General features: G+C 49.9%; 2 protein-coding genes across 2 annotated transcripts in view; one reads left to right on the plus strand and one right to left on the minus strand.

Annotated features, from left to right (window-relative positions):
• The window catches only part of RAB6B (RAB6B, member RAS oncogene family), a 59,721-nt gene extending 40,379 nt beyond the window's left edge, over nt 1-19,342 (plus strand). The window contains exons 3-8 of the mRNA XM_019962206.2: nt 7,527-7,580; nt 7,778-7,883; nt 9,363-9,474; nt 10,410-10,503; nt 13,362-13,428; nt 14,894-19,342. Of these exons, the coding sequence (XP_019817765.1) occupies nt 7,527-7,580; nt 7,778-7,883; nt 9,363-9,474; nt 10,410-10,503; nt 13,362-13,428; nt 14,894-14,958 (498 nt within the window). The 3' untranslated portion in view covers nt 14,959-19,342. The remainder of the gene's footprint in view (nt 1-7,526; nt 7,581-7,777; nt 7,884-9,362; nt 9,475-10,409; nt 10,504-13,361; nt 13,429-14,893) is intronic.
• A 4,495-nt stretch (nt 19,343-23,837) lies between these two features.
• The window catches only part of LOC139184546 (serotransferrin-like), an 85,858-nt gene continuing 84,493 nt past the window's right edge, over nt 23,838-25,202 (minus strand). Inside the window, 1 exon segment of the mRNA XM_070794654.1 lies at nt 23,838-24,901. Within this exon segment, the coding sequence (XP_070650755.1) occupies nt 24,688-24,901 (214 nt within the window). The 3' untranslated portion in view covers nt 23,838-24,687.

Consider the following 25,202-nt stretch of genomic DNA (forward strand, 5'->3'; position numbering starts at 1 on the left):
CCTCGGGCAGGGAATCTGCCCCTCCTTCTGGGTACCATAGCTTCCTCAGACCAATTATAGCAGGAGCTCAGAGTCTGCACAGCTATTTGCAAACTTTATTCCTCAAATGAGTTATCCAAGGGCTTGTCTGGAATTCTGATTCCTAGACTGACATCCCAGAGATTATGATTCTATCTGTCTGGGCTGGATTCAGCAACCTGCATATTTAACAAGCTTCTGATGTGATTCTGAGGCAAGTGGTCCATGGACTACATGTTGAGAATTACCAAATCACTGGCCAGTGGGAGAAACTGACCAACGTGAGATCTTTCCAGTTTAGTAGAGAAACTGTTAGAAGAGGGGCTCTGAGGCCAACTTGAGGGCTTGGAAAATGACTTGCAAAGGAGTGGATCTTGATCTCTGAATAAATTTTAACCTTGTGAAAGAGCATTAGAAAAGGCAGGGAACAGCATTAGCAAATGTACAGAAACACAAAATGACATGTGTGTAAGAGTCCTGACCACAGTCTTATTGCTCAAGTGTAAAGTACAAGCTGGGCAAGCGGGGAATGAGATCAAAGAGGGGAAGCTAGGAGCAGACCCTGTGCAGGCCAAGCTCAAGCGTTTGTACGGTTTCCTGGAGGCAGTAGGGGGAGTCATGTGGTAAGATTTATGTTTTAGGAAGATAACGCTGGTGCTACATGAAAGATTAATTATCCAGGAGAGGGACTTCCCTGGTGGTCCAGTGGTTAGGAGTCTGCCTGCCAATGCAGGGGACATGGGTTTGATCCCTGGTCTGGGAAAATTCCATATGCTGTAGAACAGCTAAACCCATGCACCACAGATACTTTAGAGACCACAAGCCACAACTACTGAAGCCTGTGCACCCAGAGCCCGTGCTCTGCAACAAGAGAAGATGCCACGGTGAGAAGCCCTCACACTGCAACTGCAGTGTAGCCCCCACTCGCCACAGCTAGCAAAAGCCTGCATGTAGCCATGAAGACCCAGAATAGCCAAAAATAAATAAATAAATTTAAAAAATTATCCAGGAGAGCACCTGGGGGCAGAGAGATGAGTTAAGAAGCTGTGCAGCTATTCAGGTAAAAGAGGTTGTGGGAATGAACTGGGGCAGTGATGGTGGGAATGGAGAGAAACGGGCAGTTGAAAACACTCTGGAGGCAAAGTGTCAGCTCAGTAATTCTCTACTGTGAGGGAGTGGACTGTGAGAATAAGGGAAGAAGATTTGAGAACAAGAGAAGAACTCAGGAGGGCTTCCGGAGGCTTGGGCACCTACAGAGGTAGAGGTGCCTTACATGGAGATGGGGAAAGTAGAAGTAAGCCAGGAGGGGAGAGTGGGCTAGTTTAGTGAGGGGTCTAGAAGACACATGGATGGACATGTTCAGTATGTGATAGGCTACCTGGATCTGGGGCTCAGGACAGAGGTGAGGCCTGGGATGTAGACTGGGATGTAAATGAGGTACCCAACACAAAACAGTTGGGAATGCCAGTGTTTTAATGAAGAGGATCCTGTAAGAGGCCAATGAGGAACAGCCGTTAGAGAGGCAGGGAGAGCCAGAAATGAGTCATGTCATGAAAGCAAAGGAAGCCAGAATGTCAAAGAAGAGGACTATTCCACTGGGTCAAGTTCATCTATTACTAGTAGAGTCTGGCCTATAGAGTGTCCTTACAATTTGGAGATGAATGGCCATGGCGACCACAGCCAGAGCAGCCTCAGTGGGCAGAGGGGCAGGAACCAGACCACCTTGACTGAGCAGTGGGTGGGAGGAGAAGAGGTGGGGATAGCTGGTTTGGGGCCCTTTCCCAAGAAGCATACCAATGGAATGGAGGTGAGAGATTGGCAGAAAGCTAGAGAGCCACTTAGTGATAGGGACCGATTTTTTTTTAAAGATGCAAGAATTTTAAGAATGTTTCTTGGATGAAAGGAAAGAGTGAGTAGAGAATGAAAGTTTGCCGACAGAGAAAAGATCCTTGATGGCTGAGAGGGCCAGAGCCAAGAGAACCCAGGGAGAGGCTTGCTTTGATAGAAGGAGCAAATGCTCAGCACCTGGAGGGATGGGAATACAGGTGGACACACATAGACATCTTTGCAAATACCTTTGAATCCTGGTTCTCCCATTTCCAGCTGTTGATGCTGGGCAAAGAATTTAATGCCTCAAATGCAGTTAACCCTTGAATAATATGAGTTTGAACTGGGCTGGTGCACTCTTATGCAATTGCTTTCAGTATTAAATACTACAGAATTTCACCATCTGCTGTTGGTTGAACAGAGGAATCGAAGTACATATACCAAGGGCCAACTATGAGTTATATGCAGGTTTTCCACTGTGTGGAAATCTAACCCCCACATTGTTAAGGGATCAACTTTACTCAGTTTTCTCAGCAGAAATGTACAAGTACTAAAGAATATAACTCATAACAAGTTAACATAAGTTAATTAATACATATAAAGCACTTAGGACAATGCCTGGCACATGATAAGCACTCAGATGTTTAGTCATTATAACAACAGTAATTATTATTATTATATAAGAGGGGAAAAAGCAAGGGATGAAGTGGTTTGTGCCTAATGTAAAGTAAGATTTGAGGCCATCTTCTGAGAGTAAGTCTCACTGAAGATGAAATGGGGCAAAGCAGAGGGGAGGATGTTGTGAATTATTGCTAATATGGATAGAAGTAGGAGGTGGTCAAGGACAAGTCACTTGTGTTTATATTTACCCACAGACTTACCTTTTCTGGTGCTCCTAGATTCCTTCTTTAAAGATCCGAACTTCCATCTGTAAAATTTCCCTTCTCACTGGTGACAAGTCATCACAGCTTTCCCTTATCTGAAAATGTTTCTGTTTTGCCCTCACTGTTGAAGGAAATCTTCACTAGCTGCAAAATTCTGGGCTGACATGATAGGGATGGTGGTGGTTGTTTCTTTTAGAATTTTAAAGATGTTGTTCCATTGTCTTCTGCCTTCAATTGTTTCTGAAGGGAAATCAACCGTCATTCCTGTCATTGTTTCCTAGCTGCTGTCAAGGTTTTCTCTTTCTCTTTCTCTTTAGTTTTTAGCAATTTGACTACGACTTGGATGGGTGTGATTTTCTTTGTCTGTATCCTGTTTTAGGTTCACTGAACTTCTTGAAGTGGCGTGCTGATGTTTCTAGTCAAATTGAAAAAGTATCTGGCTACGATGCCTTTTTTGTTTTGTTTTTGCCTTTACTCTTTCTGAAACCCCAAGTGCATATGCATATATATTTATCAGGTCTTATATTGTGCTTGAACTTCTATTCATTTTTAATTTATCTTTTTAAAATCTGTGCTTCAATTTGAACAATTTCTTTTGACCTGTCTTCAAGTTTACTGCCCTTTCCTCTGAAGTGTCCTAGCTGCTATTATTCACACCCAGCGGATTTTTATTTCAGGTATTGTGTTTTTTTGTGTGTGTTAAGATTTATGGATTTGGGGACTTCCCTGGTGGTCCAGTGGCTAAGACTCCATATTCCCAGTGCAGGGGCCTGGATTCAATTCCTGGGTCAGGGAACTGGATCCCATATGCCACAACTAAAAGATCCTACAGGCCACAGCTCAGACCTGGTGCAGCCAAATAAATAAATATTTTTTAAAAAAGATTTCTGGGTTTTATTTTAGTCTCTCTATATCTCTTGAAATTCACCCATTATATTCATCTTTTTCCTCTCCATTTTTAGCACATTTATAATAATTATTTTAAAGTCCTTGTCTGTTAATCTAATGTCTGGGTCATCTGGATATGTTTCTATTGGGTTTTTTTTACCTTCAATTATTGGCTTAAATCTCCTGCTTCTTCATGTCTAATCCTTTCTCATAGTGTAGTGGACATTGTGAATAATAAGTTTTAGATTCTTGAATTCTATTACCTTCCTCTGAAAAGTATTGAATTTTATTTCAGTAGGGCATTAAATTAGCAGTAGCAGCAGGGCATTAAATTATGTGCAACTAATTTTTTTTGAAGGGTTCACTTACCACGTTTAAAGTTTTTTATAAGATAGGTCTCTCTTTGTTTTTCCCTTAGTCCTCTGATATAACCCTTATTTCTGAGATGATGTCCTTTCTCCTAAAGCTGACCCTTCTGGGGTTCTAATGAAAAGCCTGAGGTGTTACCAAGTCCTTCTAACTTGGTAGGACTAGAAAGCTACCTCAGGGGAAAAACTGGTTAAGCATAGGATCTCACTTTGTTTTCTTTGTTTCCTTTAGAGATTATAACCCCTCTATTTGTCTGCCTGTTTTGGTCACTGAATTTTCAGTGATTGCAAATTATTTCTTGTACTTGTCCAGGGTTTATAATAGTTGTCTTGGGTGGGTTCAGAAAAGGCAATGAAGGCACCCCACTCCAGTACTCTTGCCTGGAAAATCCCATGGGTGGAAGAGCCTGGTAGGCTGCAGTCCATGGGGTCGCTGAGAGTCAGACACGACTGAGCAACTTCACTTTCACTTTTCACTTTTATGCATTGGAGAAAGAAATGGCAACCCACTCCAGTGTTCTTGCCTGGAGAATCCCAGGGACGGGGGAGCCTGGTGGGCTGCCGTCTATGGGGTCGCACAGAGTTGGACACGACTGAAGCGACTTAGCAGCAGCAGCAGCAGCTTGGGTGGGTTAGTTTAAAACAAGCTATTTAATCATCATCAGAAGCAGAATTTAGGGAGACGTTTTTGAGCAGAGCTGATGGCTCAGCTGTGCCCAAGGACACGTGCTTTGGCACCAGGTTGCAGGAAGGTCTTGTTGCAGTGGCTCCGCAGCCTGGTTGGGTGGAAAGTGTGGCCAGAAGAGGTCTAAGAGAGTGGGCAGTTAAGGAACCAGATATTTCTCTGATATGAAAAGAAGCATGAAAGTGGGACTAAAGGTGGGAGAGAGCCAGAGAGGTAGGAAGTTGGTCCTTTTAGCCTGACTCATCATTACTGCTGACTTGGTCAGACTGTTGTTAGGGGTAGTAAAGTATGTGAGTGTTCAGTAGATGGCTTTTATGATTATGGAGGCCATTGATCAGGCTTACTAGGGCCTGACCCACATGGCACAATCCTTGTCATGTCATCTGGTGACTTCTCTGTCCTCCATGGAAGCACATATGAGCTGAAATGGTATCGTTGTTACATTATCATCAGGAACATCACCATCACCATCACCATCCATGCTGCCAACCTTTTAGGGGCATGTTTCTCTGTGGTTCTTTGCTCTATTCGTTAGGTCAGAGCTAAGGCATGTTAAAAAGAAACCCCAAATAACTGTGGCTTAGGCAAGATAGTTCAGTTCTCTGTCACACAATAGTCTAAGAGTCTCAGGCTGCAGAGACAAGCTCTACAGGGCAGGAACTCAGGCTTCCTCTGTCTTGTTCACCAGTCATCACTACTCTGTCACTCTCATCTAGATGGGCCAGTATGACTTATTATCACCTGTCTTTATTCCAAGCAGCGGGAAAGGGCAAGGGGCAGCTATGGGTCCATCCCGCCTCCCCACGAGGGACCCATCTCAGAAGGTACACGTGTCACCTTCACATCCCATTGACCAGAACTTAGCCACCCAGCTGCAGCTATGAGTTCATTTTTATGTTTGGAGCCCTAATACTGTATAAAGGGAGACTTCATGTTGGGGACAGCCACTGGTCCCTGTCACCAATCTTGAAGTCATGAACCTGGTTTTTAGCTCAAGGGTCACTTTATGGAAGGAGCTTGGCAGGCGCTGGGGAGCCCACTGAGCACTGGAGTTGAGGGATGTCCAACTGCTCTGTCCATTTCTCTTTGTGGGCATCAGCAGACAAGGATCATTGCTCTAACATATACTAATAAAACAGACCTAATGTAGCTGTTAAGGAACAAAGCTCATTCCACAAGCAGCTCGTCAATTCCACATTCGCCAGCAGCTACACCATGCTGGAAAGGTGTACAAAGCTGGGGTTGAAAGTGCCCAAGTGATGCCAAGATTTTACGCCGATCCTCTTACCTCTGCCATTGGTTGGCAGAGTCACAGTAGGCATGGGCTTTAACTTTCCTGGTCTCCAGAGTAGAGGACTGAGTTGTGTCTAAGGTATTTGTTTAGCATGAATGTTCTAGGATTGTGTGATTCCTTGACACTCCCTGTCTTTGCACTAAAGCAAGCTCCCAGGAGGACACAGTCACCTTAACTCCTTTGTGAAATGGGAGGGAGTCGGAGGTATACACACACCTGCTTGCAGTCAGCTGGGGGCCTGCAGACCTGGGCTTTTCTATTTCCTTGGGTTTCTTTGGTTGTGGTTTTTGTAGCCAGAAGTCAATTTTCCATTCAACTAAGCTTATTTTTTTTGAAACCTTATATTTAAAATAAAATACTTTAAATTCTGCTTTTAGAACTATTATATGTTCATTGTAGAAAATGGAGACAAGTATAATGAAGGAAACAAACAAACAGAAATCACCCATAGCGTCAGTACTTGGACTCTGCTACTGTTAAGGCCTTAGTGTGTTGTGCCTTCACTTCCGCATCTAGGAAAACAAGAAAAATGCTTGTATCTCTACTTCAGTTAATCAAGCTGATGTTTTGTAATCTGCTTTCTTCTACTTAATGACTGTTTCCTGAAATCCTTAAATATTTTTCAAGAATGTGATTTTTAATGAATGCCAAGCTTTCATCATATGGGTGGACCACACTGTACTTCACCGGTGCCCCGACATTCACGCTGTGTCTGAGTCTTCCTTGTTATTAATTGCGTGGCGGTGACTGTTCCACGTTGACAGCATCTTGGCTCCTGTCACAAACACTGAGTGCTGGTGAGGCCCGTAAAGCTTGGGTGGCCTGTTTCAGGCCATACAGCAGTTGAGTGCTGGGTCCTTCCCTCTGGTCCAGTGGCCTCCCCTGATGCTAGGAGAGTGGAAGCACAGGCGTGACACAGACAGTTGACTTCCAGTGTGTTGGTTTGGGTAGAAAAGAGCCAGTGGGGTTTCCCAGCAAGATGCTGCTGTGGCTGGATGTGATGCTCCTGTGGGAAGCCAGCTGCTCTCTGTCCCCACGCCGGCAAGCTGCCCTGCTCCCGTTCCACCCCCACCCACCTGGGCAGCAGTGAGCCCAAGCCAGGCACCTGAAGTCCAGGTCTGAGGAGAGAGGCTTTTGCAGGGGAGGCTGGGAGGCAAGGAGGTGGTCAGGGCACAAGCAGGCTGGGACAGGGAGACCACGCAGCTCCTGCTCCTCCAGGCCCCCACCTGTGTGGGGCAGGAGATCCAGTGGCCTTGTTCCCAAGCAAGCTTCCTCCCCTGTTCTCTTATCCTTTTTCTGAAGCACTTTTCTCTTCCTCTCCAAAGAATGTGTCACTCTCTTAAAAAACAACCTGTCCTCATCCTTATTTATCTCATTTCCTCTGAGAGGGACGAGAGGATTCACTGTTGAGTTGGGGTGTGGGACAGCAAAATAGAACCCACCCAAGGCTTGGCCTGGGTGACGACCCCTTTTGCTGGCTGTGTCCCTGCCTGGATGACTCAGCTTTTGCCCTCCTGCCTGAGACCTTTCAGTTTTGACTGTTCTATCCTCTTCTCTAACAGGCAACTATTGGGATTGACTTCTTGTCAAAAACCATGTACTTGGAGGATCGTACGGTGAGTGCCTGACTGGAGACCTGGGAGGACAGGGAGGGCTCCCTGGGACCTATCACCTGGGGCCTGTACTGGGCACCACTAAGAGCCCATACCTGCCCAGAGCTGGCAGTGCCAGCACTGCAGAACTTCCCCTCAGCCCCCCGCTCCCACCCTGAGGACCTCACCATGCCCTGAACCTCCTGCCCACCCTGCAACAGGTGCGACTGCAGCTCTGGGACACAGCCGGCCAGGAGAGGTTCCGCAGCCTGATCCCCAGCTATATCCGGGACTCCACCGTGGCCGTGGTGGTGTACGACATTACAAGTGAGTATGGGGCCTGGGTGTTGGGCAGGGGACAGCTCACAGGGCTCCAGAGGCCAGATGCGGCCCCAGCCAGGGTGCAGCGTGTGTGTGTGTGTGTGCATACACACGTGTGTGTGCTTGTCCTCTGACTGCAGAGAGGCAGGTGTTCAGAGTGGAGAGTGAGTTGCTTTTGAGCCTTCCCCCATCCTGCACCAGCCACGGCATACTGGACCAGGATGGCCCTGTTCAGAGCAGAGGCCTGTGTGTGGAGCAGAGCAGATGCTCACAGGGCTGGCCCTTCTCCTGCCCCTCAGCACCATCCTGGGCCCTGGCTGTCAGAAAGACCCCTAGGGAGCAACTTCTTCGTATGGTGTGTGTGTGTACACGTGCAGGTGTGAAAAGATGCTGGTCCGTGGACCAGCCTTGACCTGGCAACCGTGGTTCTATTAGCAGCACCCCAGGTCCTTACAGGGCTCTCTGGGAGGGGAGGCCCAGTGGGTCCCTGGGGGCCGTGGGTGGGCTGTTCATCTCATGCCCTGTGGCTCTTCTGACCAAATCAGCTGTTCTAGAGAGAGACACACAACTCTGAGGGAGACTTGTGTGCTGGGGGTGAGGGCTAGGGCCCGGTGAAGAGCCCCACTCCCCAGGCAGGTGTCATGGCACACACCTCGCAAACCCTTGGGCAGCAGTCAAGCTTATGGTGAGAGGATGCCCCAGCCTGCTGCCTCTAGCCCTCCCCACCTCCTACTCCCACCGTCTCCCTGACCACATGCTCCTTGCACACCTGAGAGCATGGAAGCAGGGCCCTGAGGAGGCCTGGGCCCCTGATGCCTGTGGGAAGCCCAGGTTCCCAGGACAGGGAGCTTCGCCTCCCCTTGGGCCTGCAGGTTGCTGAGTGGTGGGCATCACACTATGGCTGTTCCTCTGGGAGCCTGTCTCAGCTTCTGACTGAGGAGGGGACTGCCCTGAAAACACTGGCCTCTCCTGGCTTTTGTCTGCTCCTGGGCCCACTTCGCACTCCCCTTACTTGCAGGGCCTGTGGGTGCTGTTCGGAAACCCCTGTGAGCTCCTGTCAGTGGGAGGCCACCCTGCAGGGCCCTCCTGCCCCAGGGCTGCCATGGTCTCTCCCACACACAGCATCACAGTGTTTCCAGCTCAGCCAAGCCCACTGCACTCATACCTCACTCTGCTCTGAGCTGCAAAGTCAGATCTGACTCTCAGATGGGCCCCAAAACCACTAATTCATGGAGCGAATCATGACCCAGTGGTCTTTCAGGTGCCATGACCTCCCCCCAGTGAGTGGCTCAGCAATGTGAGGGGTTTCGGGGGCCCGCAGCACAGTTCCACAAATACACCCAGACGTTAGGTCCAGGCCTGCTGGTCTGTGCTCCCAGCTACCCTGCCCAGGTATCTGAGGGTGCACGCTCTCCCCACCCACCCTTCCCCTCTCCCACAGGGCCACCTCTCATGCCAAGCTTTATCCCTGCTTTCCACCTCCAGATCTCAACTCCTTCCAGCAGACCTCTAAGTGGATTGATGATGTCAGGACAGAGAGGGGCAGTGATGTGATCATCATGCTGGTGGGCAACAAGACGGACCTGGCCGACAAGAGGTAGGTGGTCTGGGCCACCCCCCGCCCTCCTCTGCAACACCTCCTGGATGGGGTGTCCTGGGACTTGTAGGTGGTGAGTGCCCTGTCTGACCTGGCCCCCTGCATCTGGGAAGGGCCCTGTTGGGGCCCCAAAGGCTTTGAAAGCTCACATGTTCCTGGCCAGCCCAGCAATGCATGGTCTGGGCCTGGCCTCAGCTCAGTCATGGACACAGTGGCCCTCGGGCTCCCACTGGTCCTGCCCCGGGAAACGCCTGTGCTGATGCTGGAGTGAGTGTGAAGGGCCTGGTCCCCAGGCGTGAACACACAGAGTTTCCTGGTCCAGCTCTGTGTCTGGGTGTGACACTGTCCCTAAAGAGGCTGCCCTCCAGGAATAGGGCTCACCTCGGCACCCTTTCCGTATCTCCTGGGGCAGATAAAGCAACCAATCATGGACTGAGGGCCTCCTGAAATGCACTCTGACCATTTAGGGAGTATTCTGAATGAGAAGCTGCTTCATTAAAATCTTGTCCTTGAAGTGAAGAAAACAGAGCTCAAAGCCCAGCTTCTTTGCAGTAGATGACCTTGGGGCCATTACTTTTGACCTCAATGTGCTCATTTGGCAAATGGGGCTGGTGGTACCACCCAGAGAGGTGGTCTGTAGCTGGCGGAGTGTGACAAATGTGTGCTCTGGCAGTGGTGATCCTGGGAAAAGTGGGTAGGGGCCAGCAGCCCACCAGCCACAGGGCCAGCTCCTGGACTGGACAGTACTGCCAAGGAGTGGAGTGGGGATGCTGGCTTCCTGCTCTGCTCTGCACCTCATGTGCCCTGAGGGAACCCTGAGGTTCAGCCCTGGTCTCAGGCCAACCGAAGTGCCTTCATCATCTGAGGCCACTCCCTCCACCCCAACTGGGGGCTCCTTCTCTACTGAAAACTGGTTCCCCTCATCTCCCCTCCAGGCAGATAACCATAGAGGAGGGCGAGCAGCGTGCCAAAGAACTGAGCGTCATGTTCATCGAGACCAGTGCGAAGACTGGCTACAACGTGAAGCAGGTGGGAGGTGCCGCCTTGACCAGGGGCCCACACTGGGCTTCTGGTGCCAGGGGCTAGTGACCAGGTGGCCCACCTGATGGGGAGTGAGTCCCTCCAGAGCTAACTGCTTGCCCTCAGGGTATCGGGGGCTATGGGATCAGCTGCACCCAGCAGCCAGCCCCGTGGCCCCTGAGCTGCCGTGGCTGTCCAGCCCCCAGCTTCTAGGCAGCCGAGAAGCAGCACTTTCCTACCTGTTCCCTCACTTGGGATGGGCATGCAGGAGAGTCCATCCACTCAGCATTTTGGGGTTCCTGCATTGTGCTTGGCAAGCACCTGGGGCTGTGTTGGGCCAGGTAGACTTGGGGAAAAGAGCCCACCCTCAGTGAGGTTAGAGCTCACAGGAGGGGGGCCTGCAGAGTCAGACTCCTCAGAGGAGCCGTAGAAGGGCTGGGGTTAGGGCTGAGCCTCGGAGCAAGAGGCTTCTCACAGATGGCCTTCAGCAGGTCAGTGGACTTGGGTGGAAACAACTGCACCTGTCTCTGCACCACCCCTGAGAGATTGGCAGCATTTTCTGTGGCCACGAGCGTAGCAACAGGACTCCGTGTGTTAGTAGCTCCCCTGGCTTTATTGGTGTCTCGTCTCTTGAGCGTTTACCCCTCAGTATCTCAGGGGGTCCTCTGCCAGCTCCGGCTCTTTAACACATTCCTGAGGAAGCATAGGTGTTGCTGTGTCAAGAGTCTGTATCTTTAAAGAGTTTAGAAATTTATTTCAATACTACATAGTTTCCTTTACATAAAACTTGGGCTTTCCTGGTGGCTCAGATGGTAAAGAATCTGCCTGCAATGCAGGAGACCCAGGTTCAATCCCTGGGTTGGGAAGATCCCCTGGAGAAGGGAATGGCCACCCACTCCAGTATTCGTGCCTGGAGAATTCTATGGACAGTTGACCATTCATTTCACATGCTTGAAAGGAGGCCATAGCCTTCAGTAGCCTGCCAAAGGAGTTTTGGGTTCAAAAAACGTGAGGATCCTGTGTCTTCAAGGAAAAGAGGACTTGGATAGCTGATGACGAGGGGGCTGCCTGGGCAGGGGACTGGCATGGGCACAGGTGGGGCTGGAGGGGCGCTGGGGCCTTGCCGGGGTCACTTCTGCCCGGGCACCCCCAGCAGTGTCCAAGAGCACTAGACAAGCTGCCATGCAGCAGCTGGCCACACGCAGTGAGGGTTTGAAGGTTTACCCGGCCTGGGCAGTGTTGTGCCAGTGGGAAGTAGCAGAGGAGCGGGAAGGGACAGAATGAGCTCCCAGACCCAGGGGATGCCCCCGCCCCAGCTGGAGGGCCTCAGCATTGCTCTGTTCACTCACACCCCCTTACCAGCCTCCCCTGTCCCTGGAGGCCTACAGGAGACACCAGGTTGTGGCTCTGCGCGGTCCTGATGGAAAGGCCTGGAGGGCGGGGAAGCAGAGGTCAGTGGTCCAGAGGGCAGGTGGCCTCTGCCCCCAGTGGACAGAGATGCTGATGCCCCCTTTCCATAACATTCTGGAAGCCAGGCAATGGTCTGAGCAAGAGTTGTGTATAGTCAGTTCAACCCTGGGTGGTTCAGAGGAGTCTCCATGCAGTGCAGGCTCCTGGACTCTGAATGTGAGCCTGTCTGCTCTCAGAGGCTCCCATGTGACCCTTAGAGCTTCTGTTTGACTGACAACTTGGCCACTGACAGAGGCTGTGACTATTTTGACAGCCAGACAGGCGGAGTGGGGCTGCCTGGGGCATCATGGAGGAAGGCTTGGCAAGTGACTGACTGGACTTCTGCACCCCCTCCTACCCATCTCTGCACCCCACCCACCAGCGTCTTCCCGACTTGGGCCCTCACCCTCACCACGTTGGGTCCTGTCACCCAGCCTGGGTGGTCCCACGTGACTGGGCTCTGCCATGAGACCATGAATGAGCCTCACCCTGTCTTCAGAGAGCTCAGGCAGTGACGTTTTAAGGCCAGAGCTCACCTAGTTCCTGCAGTTGGTGTTTGTCAAGAGATGGGAAGAGCATTCAGAATCTTCTGTCTTGTACTTGCTGTCATCCCCCTGGGTTCCATCCCTGTAGGTCCTGCCAGCACCCCTGACACCCTGTTGACCCCTGCCCCCCTGTTGACCCCTGCCCCAGTGAGCGCATGCGCGCAGACACACACCACACAGCTCTCCATGCACACTTACAAACACACAGGCACAGAAACCCCGCATGTGCACATACATGTCGCACACACGCACCCCCCCACATACACACACATTTGCTGCACATCCACATCCACACCACACACACTCCTCTACACACAGGACACACAGTCACACTCGCCCACGCCCAAGCAAACCCACAATATCACACACTCCCACGTCCTTATTCCCTCTGAAAAGTCTCCTCCACTCTGACTGTGGCCCTGGCTCCTAGAAGCCAGCTGCCTCGATGCTGTGGACTCGCAAGACTCCCTGAAGAGAGGGTCATTGTCATAAGGGCACTTGAAAGCCACTTCCCCACACCTGGCCCCCAGGTGGCCAGTGGGACAGAAGCTCTCCAGGGCCTAGATCGTTTTCTGCCCGGGGGTGGATCCCTGGCCATCACCATGACCCACACTCAGGCCCCGAGACCCCGAGGCCAGCCTGCCTGGGTGAGAGGCCTGCTGGGGCCCAGTGCCGTGAGGGGTGCTAGGGGGTGGGAGGGAGAAGTTAGGTGCAGTCCCTTCCGTCAAGGGTGCAGTCTCTGCTGTCCAGGAGGCAGTCAGCAGGACAGGACAGGAGTAGAGCCTGAGGCCAGGGTGAGAAGAGGCAGAAGGTGGGCATGCCAGGAGCAGAGGGGGAAGGATGGGGCTCACGCTGCATCTCCCCTCTCCCTAGCTCTTCCGACGTGTGGCCTCGGCTCTGCCTGGAATGGAGAATGTCCAGGAGAAAAGCAAAGAAGGGAGTATCCTTTTCCTTTGACAAGTGAGTGAAAGATGTTGCAGAACTCATTTATTCATGGATTTATCACATGATATGTTAGAACAGTGGACAAACCCTTGCCTGGTCCCCAGGCCAGCCTTCCTGATGGGCAGCTGTGCTGTGGAGCCTCGTATGTACAGGAATGAGGCTGAACTCCGAGGTCTTCAAGACCCCGTCCAGCTTGAACCAAACAAGCTTCCAAAACAGAGTGGGGGTGCCAGAGGGATGTGTGTGGAGTGACAGTGCGGGGCAGGGAGTGAGAAATAGTGAGTGCCCTTCTTTCTAGTGAACACAGATTTGTGTTTCATGTGGACAAGCAGAATCTCCACTTCGGTACACTCAGAGATGATCTCAGCATGGTTCAGCCTCCTCTACATGAGACAACTGCCTCCTCAACCCAGCCCGGCACAGCCTGGGGCCTCCCCACTGCCCCGGGGACAGGGTCTGCACACCACTCACCCAGTCCACTCTACCTTGGGCCACACGCAGAGGCTGAAACTGAGGCTCAGACAGGTGGTCCGATTTGCCCAGTGGAAAGGAAGTCAGTTGTTTCTTGTCTTTTTACTAGTTTATCTATACTTTGCCATGTTATAAAAAATGTATGTTTATGTATATGTAATACTACATACACATGAAACAAGATAAAAATATACAAAAGAATATTGAGGTTTAGGGACCATAAAAAGAAAAAAAAATAAGGAAAAGTCATGGACAAGGTCATACTCAGAATATATGCCATAGCCAGTGGCAAAAAAAGTGGTAAGAAGGGAAAAGGCAAGGTGTCTTTAGGGAAGCATAGTTTTTTATACTGCTTGACTCCTGAAGCACCTCTCCCATTGCCCTTACATAGGGGCCACAAAACCTCTTTGGGACGCAGGCAACTGATCCCATAGAAGGACTGTTCCACCCAACTCTGGCAGTTCCTATTGGTGCTCCTCCAACCCACACTCCCCAGGGCATCCATGGAAAGGGCTAGAGAAGGGGTGTGGCTTCTCACAGCAGCAAGCTCAGAGTCTAGGACCCCCTCTAACTGGAGCTTGAAGTGAGGTAGCCCTGAGGTTGGCGAGGTGGGCTGTACGCCCGCCGGCAGGCTCTGCACCTCCTGTGTACTTCAGGGTGCGGCTGACAGGGAACAAGGCCGAGGCTCCCCACCAGGAAGGCTTTTGAGAAAGGGTCTGTCAAGCCTGTGTTTAGGTAGTGGTCCCACAGCCCCAGGACAAGCTTTGCTTCTGGTAGACAGAGGTAATGCTGTGGGGGACGGTCCGGGAAGAGGAGGAAGGGCGGGACCTGGCGACCCTGCATCTTACCCACCCAGGCTAAGCGAAGTGCAAGCCCCTGGGTGTTTGGGGAGGGACAGAGGGGCTGTGCAGGGCAGCTGAGTGGGTACCGGGGCGGGAGTCAGGTGGGAGCTTCTCTGCGAGTCATCTTCCTTAGCCCCGCTCCTGCAGTGATTGACATCAAGCTGGACAAACCCCAGGAGCCCCCGGCCAGCGAGGGCGGCTGCTCCTGCTAATGCAGCCTGACCCCGGCTTCCTTTGACACTACTCGCTTGTTGTGTTGCTTCCTATTGGTTAGCTTCCTACGGGGGGTGGGAGATGAGCTTATCCAGATGGGAGGAGTTTTCTTTTCTCTCTGTCTCTAGGAGTCGGGTGGGTGGGGAGGGAGGCTGGGCATCAGGGATCACGTCACTCTTAACAGCTGTTACTTAAACAACTATTTTTTGGTTTGGTTGTAATATATTGTACTTTATTAAGATTGCCAAAAACTTAAAATTTAAAAAAAAAATTTAAATCATGTGTATACAACTTTTTGCCAGATAAAAATGTAGTCATTTTTATTTGAAAGATGTGCTTTTTGTTTTTGTATATTTGTAAACTTACAGAGAACCTTTTCCACACACCTCCTCCTTCCTGTCCTCTTTTAATGGTTCATCACCTCTGCCCTCCTCCCACCCTCAGACCAATAAATTTAAACAATTAACTGGGCAATTTATTTAGGCTCCAATCCCCAGGCTGTCTGGCCCAGACCAACCAGGCCTCACCAAACAGGCCCTCTGTAGTTAAATCAAACACTGATGGAAGGAAACAGGCTCTGAAGAGGCAGCTCTGACTCCGTCCTTCTGTGGCCAGAGTAGGACACGAGCCACAGCCCTGAGCTGAAGTAAGGCCTGTGAACTGCAGGGAGCCCAGGCCAGGCCCACTGGAATCACGTCTGCCTCTTTCCCCTCCCTGAAAAGCCTTGAAGGGGGTGGAGGACACTTGCCACAGGCAACCGTCTGTGCTCTGTGGTCCACCCAGTGACTGGCAGAGCAAGAGGTCATGGGCAGGAAGGAAGGACGGGGTGCTGTTGGCAACTGTGGGCTGGGCAAGGTGTAGTTTATAGATTGGGGGCACCATATGTAGTCATGAAAATGTTTTAACCAAGCCGTCCAATGATCAGCAAACGTGTCTGGTTTGAAGCTAAGGGAAAGGCAGAAGGAACCTCAGTGTGTGCCACTGAAGCCCTCCTCCTTGGATGCCAGGGAATCTGGAGCCTGTTGCACACAGGATTGGCCTGTCTGTGGTGGGGGAAGGGAGGGTCTGCAGACCTGCCACCAGGAAGATGCTTTTGCTGATCCTTGGTTGCTACTACTGCAGAGTGCTGTTTTGGAAAAGCTGACCTCTTGACGTGTTTCTGTCTCCCTGGTGCCGGGAGTTGACATTTTTGTGCACAGACCTTTGCAGATATTGTAGCAGCACTCTGGTCGCTTGAGGGTAGAGCTGAGGTGGGGTCCCCAGAAGGCTTTCCGGAGAGCCGTCCTGGCCATTTTTGACTCATTTCTGAGAAGGACTTAGTCTTGAGGACCTATCTGTAAATCTTTGAAAAGAACTCTCTTTCACTAAGTGATGCTGCCCACTTGACCAGCATTCCAAATAGATCCAGACTCACCAACTCCGAGTCTGCACAGAGCCAGGCAGAGGGTACCACTCTGGCCAAAATCAGTGAACCCTGGCTCTTCCTCCAGGCTGCTGTTAGGCTTGTCATAGACGAGCTAAATGACTATCTGGCGTATGGTAGGGAGTAAATTCCACCATCAAGCAGGATCCCAACAAGTTGTTATGTTGAGTTTGGAACTTCTCAGAAACTAATCCAGAATGGCAGCTACTAAGTGCAGCAGGGACCTGGCAGGACTCACTGATACTGTGTCCAGTGGGCCTGTCACAGACTCAGCTAAGGGGACTGTGTGTCAGAGCTGATCTTTAGAGAGAAGTTTATCTTCAGGTGAAGCAAAGAGGAAGCAGAATTCCCACTGAGCTCCTCTTCCAGAAGGTAAAGACCAACGTACGAACGTAATTCCAATGTCACATGTTGAGTTTTTATATGTGTGTACATAATTATATATAGAGATAGACTTGTGTATACACCTTCCACACACATTCTCACAAAGATACGTGTGCTCGATGTATATTCTTGTTTTTCCTGCTCTCAAGTTGGAACTTGCATTGTGATATCAGTTTTGGAAATCCAAAAGTACTGCAATGTGTCGAAATAAGAAATACTTAATATTGTCCAAAAACTTGTGATTGTCTTGCCATCAATAAAACAATGCATAGATGTGTTAACTAAAGGCAAAAATAGACCCTGGGAACATGCACACTGTTTCTGTCTGTACTTATATGCACAAGTGTGCATGCCCATGTGGGCCAGTACCCCCACCATGGCACACCCCCAAGTGGTGCTTGTTGGAAGAGTGCTTACTTACCTCGTGAGAATTCATAGGAGTCCAGGTGACAGCACCAAGCCTGGCTGGCAGTGAGGGCCATTGCTTGTGGCCCCTAGGGCAGCCCAATTTGCAGGGATCTCATTGGGTCTCAGTGAATGGATGGTGGATTTTTATTTTCTTGGTACTAAAGAGTACTTTTTCTTTAAAATTTTTGTTAAAAAGGTGAAACTCAGCCCCCTTCTCATGTTTCTTTTTCCCATCACAGCCTAGAATAAGAGTAAGAGATGAAGTAGATACAATGTGGCTTCATGTGGCCTCCATGAGCCCTCCTTTCCCAACACATACATGACATCCTCTCTCCTGAGCCCAGCTCTCCCAGCCCTGTAGGAGAGGGGAGGTGGGGAGGGCAACTGCCTCCCCTTATCCTCTTATCCTGGTGGCGCCACATTGTTCCATGAGTGCCCTCCTTGGGCCTCATCTCCACCCCTCTTCCTGGATCTGTCAGGGCAGCCAGACCTCCAGCACAGAAGGGCTTTGGCTCGTTGGCTCCCACTGGGGGCAGGTGACATCACTGTCCTCTTGCTTGTAGGTAGGATCTTGTCTCAGACTTAAGGTTCAATAATGAAATGATCAGGTTCCCTTGAAGAGAATGTCATGAAATTCCTCAGCATTCCTGGTGAGAGTATCCCATTGTTGCTGGATCCAAGTGGGCTAGCACGAGGCAGAGAGGAGGGACCCTTTTAGGAAATGATCTCAGTTTAGCCCGTGGTTCAGTCTGTCTCTCTACAGAGCACCCTTGACCTGGGAGTACAGCAGGCTCATCTTCTGTGGCCCTCTCTATTACTTTGAGGAATCTCAAAAAAAAAAAGGAAAAAATGCTGTCAGTAAAGCTCCTGTTTTGTGGTCATCTGAAAAATCGAGCATATGGTGGAGAAAGCAGAAAGCATGTTTATGAATGCAGACGTGCCAGAGCGAAGGGGTGGTCTCGGCATCTCAGGTGCTAGAGCTGCAGCCGTGTGGTCCAAGGTTAGCAAGCATGCTGACTCGGTCAGAGGCCTCCCTGCCGTCACTGTCACCGCACTCTTCCTGTCAGCATCCTCAGTTGGTCTGAGATGGCCCAGGTCTGAGGAGCAATGGCCAGATCAGTTCGAGTGTTTCAGGCAGCAGAAACGAGGATTGCTATGGTGGTAGCCGAGAGTGCGGACACATACTGGATGTGATGTTGTCGTTTTCCCGGTGGCAGCAGTGCTGGAAGCCCCTGCCCTCAAGTACCAGGTGTGACAATAATGGCACCGCTGGCTTCGGTGTCCTGCAGGCAGAGAAGCCTCATTTCTCCACGTGGCAGAAGGCAGGTGAGGGTGTCAGGATGTGAGAACAGGTAGCTGAGGGCTGTGAGGCGTGTCTGAGCCACACGAGGGGCAGCCGAGCTGAAGTGTCTGGGCATCAACCAGTGCGCACCAGTTTCCTAACTACCTCTCCCCCAAGAATGTGAGACATTGTTCCCTGGCCACAGCAGAGTGAGGCGGAAGGCTCACAACCCTTCCTGCAGGAAATGCAGGAAAACCAGGTCCGAGAAGGGTGACTCGCTTATGATTACCCAGTGAACTGCAAGCAGTCAGAATCAAGGTGTTTTCACTCATCTGTCGCTGACATGTGTGTAACAAATGTGACTGTGCACTGGCACACAGGGCTACAGGGCACGTGTGCTCCTCAGACCGGCGTATCTGAGGACATTTCAGGCTCCTCCATTGCAAAGAAGGGCCAGCCCCCAAGTCCACTCTGATTGTCACACCAGGGCACCCTTTGGATTTTTTGTTTGAAATAAACTATTTCAGTGATCCAAAACCTTGAGCTCTCAATGCATAAACTCCCTGGACACCAGACAACCCCCTGACCGCGCCCCTGCTGATGCTCATGGTGGGGTGTGGTTTATCCTTGCAGTGGGATTGGAAGCCGCCTTCTAGTGGGAAATCTCCATAGGCTGACGGCCAGCGTGTATCACAAGGTGTGTGTCACCTTCCTCCTCACCCGGCCCCATGGAAGTGATTGGCCATGAGGAGCACAGAGGATGGCATTCCCATCTCACTGGCTCAGCAGGCTTAAATGGCCACATTGACTTTACATAAAACTGTGTAAAATGTGGAAGACTCAGCATGTTGATCAAACAATAAACTGTCCTAATTCTCAACACAAAGCCTCTTGTTTCATGTTTCTCAGTGGTGTGGTTATATATTGGTGGAAGGGGTGTGGAAAAACAGATTTCTTCAAATGCATGCTCCATGAAGAAGACCCTCCTCATGTCTGGGTGGTGGTGTGTTCACCACCACCTTTTGCTTTTCCCTCCTGCTCCTCACTGGGCTCTCAACTCAGAAGGGGAAAAGGCAGGACATGCTGAACTTTAATCTCCATTCTGCCTGAAGGCTGATGGAAAGGGAAACTCCAGGCAGAACTGAGAGACTCAGGGCTCTGTGCTATCTCCTGTCATCCCTGCTCTCCACTTGCAATGGCTGAGGGTTAGGAAGGGTGGGTATAGAGGCTGGATCTCTATTGCCATGATTTCTGGAAAGTATTTAAAGGTAAGAATTTAAGATGAACCACAATCACCTTTCAGATGACATGAAGCTACCTCGTACGCCCTCCAGCAGCATCTCACACCAATTAGAGAACATCCCTAAGACAGCCCTTCAGGTCTCAGCACCTCCAGACTAAAAGGGGCCCTGAAGGCCAGGGGGCCAACCCAAAGAGAACACAGAGGCCAAGAGCCGACCCACCACTGCCCTGGACTGGGAATGCTGGGAATCCTGGGGCCGTAGGGAAAGCCAAGACCACCAGGTTTTCTTCATCAAGTTCAACTTCACTGTCTTTCTCCTTTAAAGGTTCTAAAGGTTTCTGGAACACCCTCCAATCTGCCACCTCAAGGAAGCCATCTCTGATTAGGAGGGCTAGGCAGTTAAGATTCCCTGCCCACTGAGCCTAACTTCCCTGGGTGCCAGGTGTAAACTGTGAGGTGGAGGCGTTACCAGGCAAGTCGAGGGGCTGAGGCCTGAGAGCCCAAGTGCACATGCCTGTATGGACCAGACCAAAGCCAGAGGAATGCTGTTCCAGACAGCTTTTCCCCAAGACTGGTATTCAGGGCAATGTGACTACAGACAGGAAAGGGAGTGGGTTGTCTCCCTGAGCATCCTGCTTACACGCACAACATCCAGCAGGTGAAGGAAGCATGCTGGGGCTTCCCAGACTGAGTGTTAAAACTGGAGTTGTGAATGTCCTACCTGCAGCGCCTGCAAGCCATCAAGGTATGTTGCTTGAGGTCGTCTCCTCTATCACTGTAGCTGTGTTTTGGTCACCCAATGACCAAGGGTGCAGAAAGGAGCTTTGATAATCCTATGATAACCCCCAATTTTTCTTTTAAAAAAAGCATATTTCAGTTGAAACAAAAATATCTGAAGTCAAAAGAACACCAAGTGTCTCACATATGGGGTGAGGGTGGGGAACGCCAGGATCCCAGGAGGCACTGAGGCCATGCTGGGGCTGCATGGGTGGTGCATCCAGACAAGGAAGGGCCAAAGTGAGGATGGTACTGAGGCAGCTCATCCTGGGCATGCAGCATGGTGGGAGGGATGGCCGGGGGCAGGGGAGGGGGTTGCGGACAGGTTGGTTCAGCCAAGATGGAGCCTGTGCTAATGAGAGGGGAAAGCAGGGGCTATTTCTTCACCTGAGAATGTGACTGTATGCCCACAAAAGCAGGAAGTATGTCACACTTAGAATTCCCAGATTTGGGCACAGTGCTTGTCATTTTCCGAATGAATTTTGGCATTTTCTGAACGCCATACACAGCTCGTGTCAGTAGTCAACAGGTCAGGACTTCATAGTTGAAAAAGGAAGTGGAACTACTTTCCTGTGCAAAAGTCAGGTGAGGTAACCACCTTTCTTTAAGTACTCAAAGGGCTGGAATGGAAGAGGTAAGCATTGTAACTGCTGCTAATACACCTTTAGGTGAGAACGGGCATAAACCAATTGAAGCCTTGATTTCATTCTAAATTCAAACCTTTAAAAAAAAGAAAAAGCACAATATTCTGGCTGAAATGATCTCAAACCAACAGAACACAGCCAAGTGCCTTTTCCTCACAGAAGGAGCACTGAGACAGAGAGCATAGGGAAATCTAAGGGCAGACCCCAGGTAGTCCCCAGCAACAGCAGTTAACGCTGATCAGAAATTAAACTCCAGCAAACAGGCAGGAGAGGGGCTACGAAGGCCCCAGAATGTCTGTAAAGTGTTTAAAGAGCTGGAATGAACGGGCAGCCTCGATCTGCAGGTGTGCTCTGTACCACTAGAGACTCCATTCTGGAAGTGGGTGGTGTTTACCAGGGCAGTCAGTGCACAATGCACTGCAATCTGCACCTCTGCACTCGCAGAGCACAGGTTCTTTCCCATCAGGAGGCAAAGGCCCAGAGAGCAGTCTCTGCCTCCAACATGCAGTGGCTCAGACACTGCCATGTTCCCATCTGTGACACACAGTCAGGCTGAGTCTGCTGGTCCTGTGACCTGACAGCCCTCTTTCTACTCTAGCCATACTTGGCTCCCAGCCCAAGAAGAAATGGGCCTACTTTGGCTGAATGGCTTCAGGGCCACAGGCAGATAATTTGACCTCCCATTGATAACCCAAGCTCCCAAGGACGAGTCACGGTGGCCCAGACCCACAACAATGGGATATCTGTGGCAGAGTTAGGAGGCAGAATGAGTGCGCCCAGAAGGACTATGTAACCTGCCTGCTTACTTCACCAGAGAGTAAAACTAAACAGGGCCTGAGACGTCCCTGGCAGTCCAGTGGCTAAGACCTGGTCCGTGCTCCCAATGCAAGGGGCTCGGGTTTGATCCCTGATCATGGAATTAGATGCCACGTGCTGCAACTAAGAGTTTGCATGCCACAACTAAAGACCCAGCGTGCCACAACCAAGACCTGGCACCGTAAAATAAACAAACATGGCCCGTGGCCCAGAGAACGTAACAAAGCACACTGAAGGCATATGCGATACTCCAGGAGGCCAGGTCACCTGTGAGACTGCTCCCAGGAGTCCCAGGTGCTTGGTCATGTCATGCATGCAGATTCCCGAGACCACATGAGTCCTACTGCTGAACTGAATGCTCAGAAGTGGGGTCCTCAGATGAGCTATTTAACAAGCATCACTTAATTCTGATGCATGCTAACATCTGAGAATCACTGTTTGAGATATAACTTTCCTTTTCCAAAAGATCATCTTTAAGGTCTTGAATAAAATTCAACCTTGCTCCCCTTCTTCAGTCACTTGTTTCAGGTATTTCTTCCTCTAATGAAGTGAAACACTTTCTCACCTCTAGAAAAAGCAACAGAACAGCCGACAGCACACGCATACCTCTTAATGGAAGCATCGGCCACTGATGTTTATTTAGGTGAGCACTGCCTTTGATTATGTGAACATGTCACATTTATCACATACCTGTTGAGTTTCTGGTTCATTCTTCTTACCTACTTCCTAAAACTACTTGGCTAATAAGGAAAAGGCAAGAAAGAGTCCAAAAGACAGGAAGACGTATCAGCAGAGACACGTCCCAATAAGAACCTGCCAGGGCTGGACTCATGGCATCTCTGTGTCAGCCGGGGTTTACTTCATACTCCAGCAGCAAGCTATGTGATGCAGGTCGTGGGAGCGGGGAAGGGGCAGGGGCTCTGAGGCAGAGCCAGAGTGACACACAGGAATGAAGACAGCAGGCAGAGGCCTGGGCCACAGCACATGTATGTGGGGACCACACTCACTGGGATGCCACTGGCTCCACGCCATTCTCCGTCACCTCTCCCTGACCCTCAAGGCAACGTTACGAGGGTCCCACTGCATACTCCTGGAGCATCCTGCACCTCCTCTTTTATGGCTCTTCCCTCACTGTGCTGGGATTAGCGTTTCACCTAACCACAGCCACCTTTGTCTCCTTTTTAATCTTTAGTTGGCTTATCTCTGAGTGTTTGAAGTAGGGACTGAAGTTTCTATGTACGTTACCATCATTAGGCCCCAGAAATGTGGAGATAGGCCTGAATTCTAACACGTGCGCCTACCTGTATTCACTCTACCATTCTATGTAAATGCTTTGCGCTAGACAGTTTTTATTTTGGGGGCAGGGGGCTATGATGGGTTTTGTTGCTGCACAGGCTTCTCTCCAGTTGTGGCAAGCAGGCTACTCTCTAGCTGCAGTGCGCGGGCTTCTCGCTGTGGTGGTTTCTCTTGCTGTGGAGCGCGGGCTCTAGGGCGTGTAGGCTTCAGCAGTTGCAGCTCCTGGGCTCTAGAGCACAGGCTCGATAGTTGCTCTGCAGCATGTGGTATCTTCCTGCATCAGGGAATCGAATCTGTGTCTCTTGCACTGGCAGGCGGATTCTTCACCACTGAGCCACCAAGGAAGCCCCATACACAGGCTGTTTTATTTACCAAGAAATATATTAATCATTTCTCCTGCACTCAGTGCACAGAGTCTCCTGTACACAGGTAGGTCTCCTGCATTGCAGGTGGATTCTTTATGGACTGAGCCACCAGGGAAGCCTATATATTAATCATTTATAAAAAGCCATTTATAAAGCCATACATTTAAAAAGATAGCAAAGAACATCACTTTGAAATTGCTTTTAAAAAAAAACCATCAGTGAATGTGCACTTTAACAATCTACAGACAACTTTTTTCATCTTGTATTTGTTCCACAGCATTCATGCTATGAGTACAAAATAGGAGCTCATCAAACAGCACATAAAGATATAGCCCAGGAGCACTCATGCATCAGAAAAACAGAACAGCTTCTAAATCTCCACATGTTCCGTAGTTAAGGGAAACCACTAGAATGGTCATTTCTAGTGTACATTTTAGTAGCATTTGGGGATTTAGCACTTACAGTTCCATCGTCTAGGAATGACTCCAAGAATTCGTAACGTTTCTGAAACCTAAGTGTTACAAGGCTAGAGTGTGGACAAGTAACTGAGCTGATGAAGAACAGACCACTGTCAGCATGGTCTTGCTGTTTTCAACCTGCCTTTACATGTCCGGAGACCATGTTGTAACTGTACCAACAAATCTGAAGATTCATGTACTGCCCATGAAGGGTAACTGGAACTCACCCAGACCCACACAAGACAGCTTTGTTTCCAGGATAAGGGGGCCAAAGCACAGAAGCAGAGGATAAGAAAACACATTAGATGACATCATATTCTCATGATAGTATCCTCTCTGTGTGAGGTCCACTTGTTAGACCTCGACCTTACACCAAGCATATACTAAAGGGATCTTACATACACTTTAAAAAGGGAAGACACAAAGCAAAGCAAATAACTAGCTTGAAAGCAGTATGGGAGAACTGAACTTAATAAAAAAAAAATTCCACACTGGGTTCAACAATAATTTGTTTCCAGAATAAGGAAAAGTTCCTAACTACATTTGAAATATTCCCTCCAGACTACCAAATCCTTTTCCAAAACTGTCATTCACACATACACACATTCACATCTTGTGTTTGGATCTAGTCCTCAGGCGATTTTAGCCAGCCACTTTTCCAAGTCCTGGATGTCAGCAGAGCCAGCATCCCCTCTTCCACCCTTGGCGCTGCATTCCAGGAACTCTACTTTGAGGGGCAACTGTGAGAATTCAAATTCTTTGCCTTTCTTCCCCAGCTGAGCAGGGGCAGTGCTGGAACTGTCCAGTGTGCTCGGGGCAGCAGAACGGGTAACCCGTAAAGTATTGCTGTGAGACAAAAGGAAAATGAATCAGGAAGCAAAAAGACCTTAATTCTTATATAACAATTAAAGCCCTTTAGAAAATCACATTAATTCCTAAATATTTCAACACTTACTTAAATACTGAATCATAAAAGTATCAATTATGCTATTAGGATTGTTAAATAATCCTTTGCTTTACCAGTTATAGGTCACTCTCTCAGACAGACAGGATAGCAGTCCAACCTAACACGGCCAGATGGTGGTGGTTTAGTTGCTAAGTCATGTCTCACTCTCTCTGACCCCATGGACTATAGCCCAACAGGCTC

Source organism: Bos indicus, chromosome 1 (genome assembly GCF_029378745.1).
Source record: "Bos indicus isolate NIAB-ARS_2022 breed Sahiwal x Tharparkar chromosome 1, NIAB-ARS_B.indTharparkar_mat_pri_1.0, whole genome shotgun sequence".
In the NCBI taxonomy this organism is placed as follows: Eukaryota; Metazoa; Chordata; class Mammalia; order Artiodactyla; family Bovidae; genus Bos; species Bos indicus.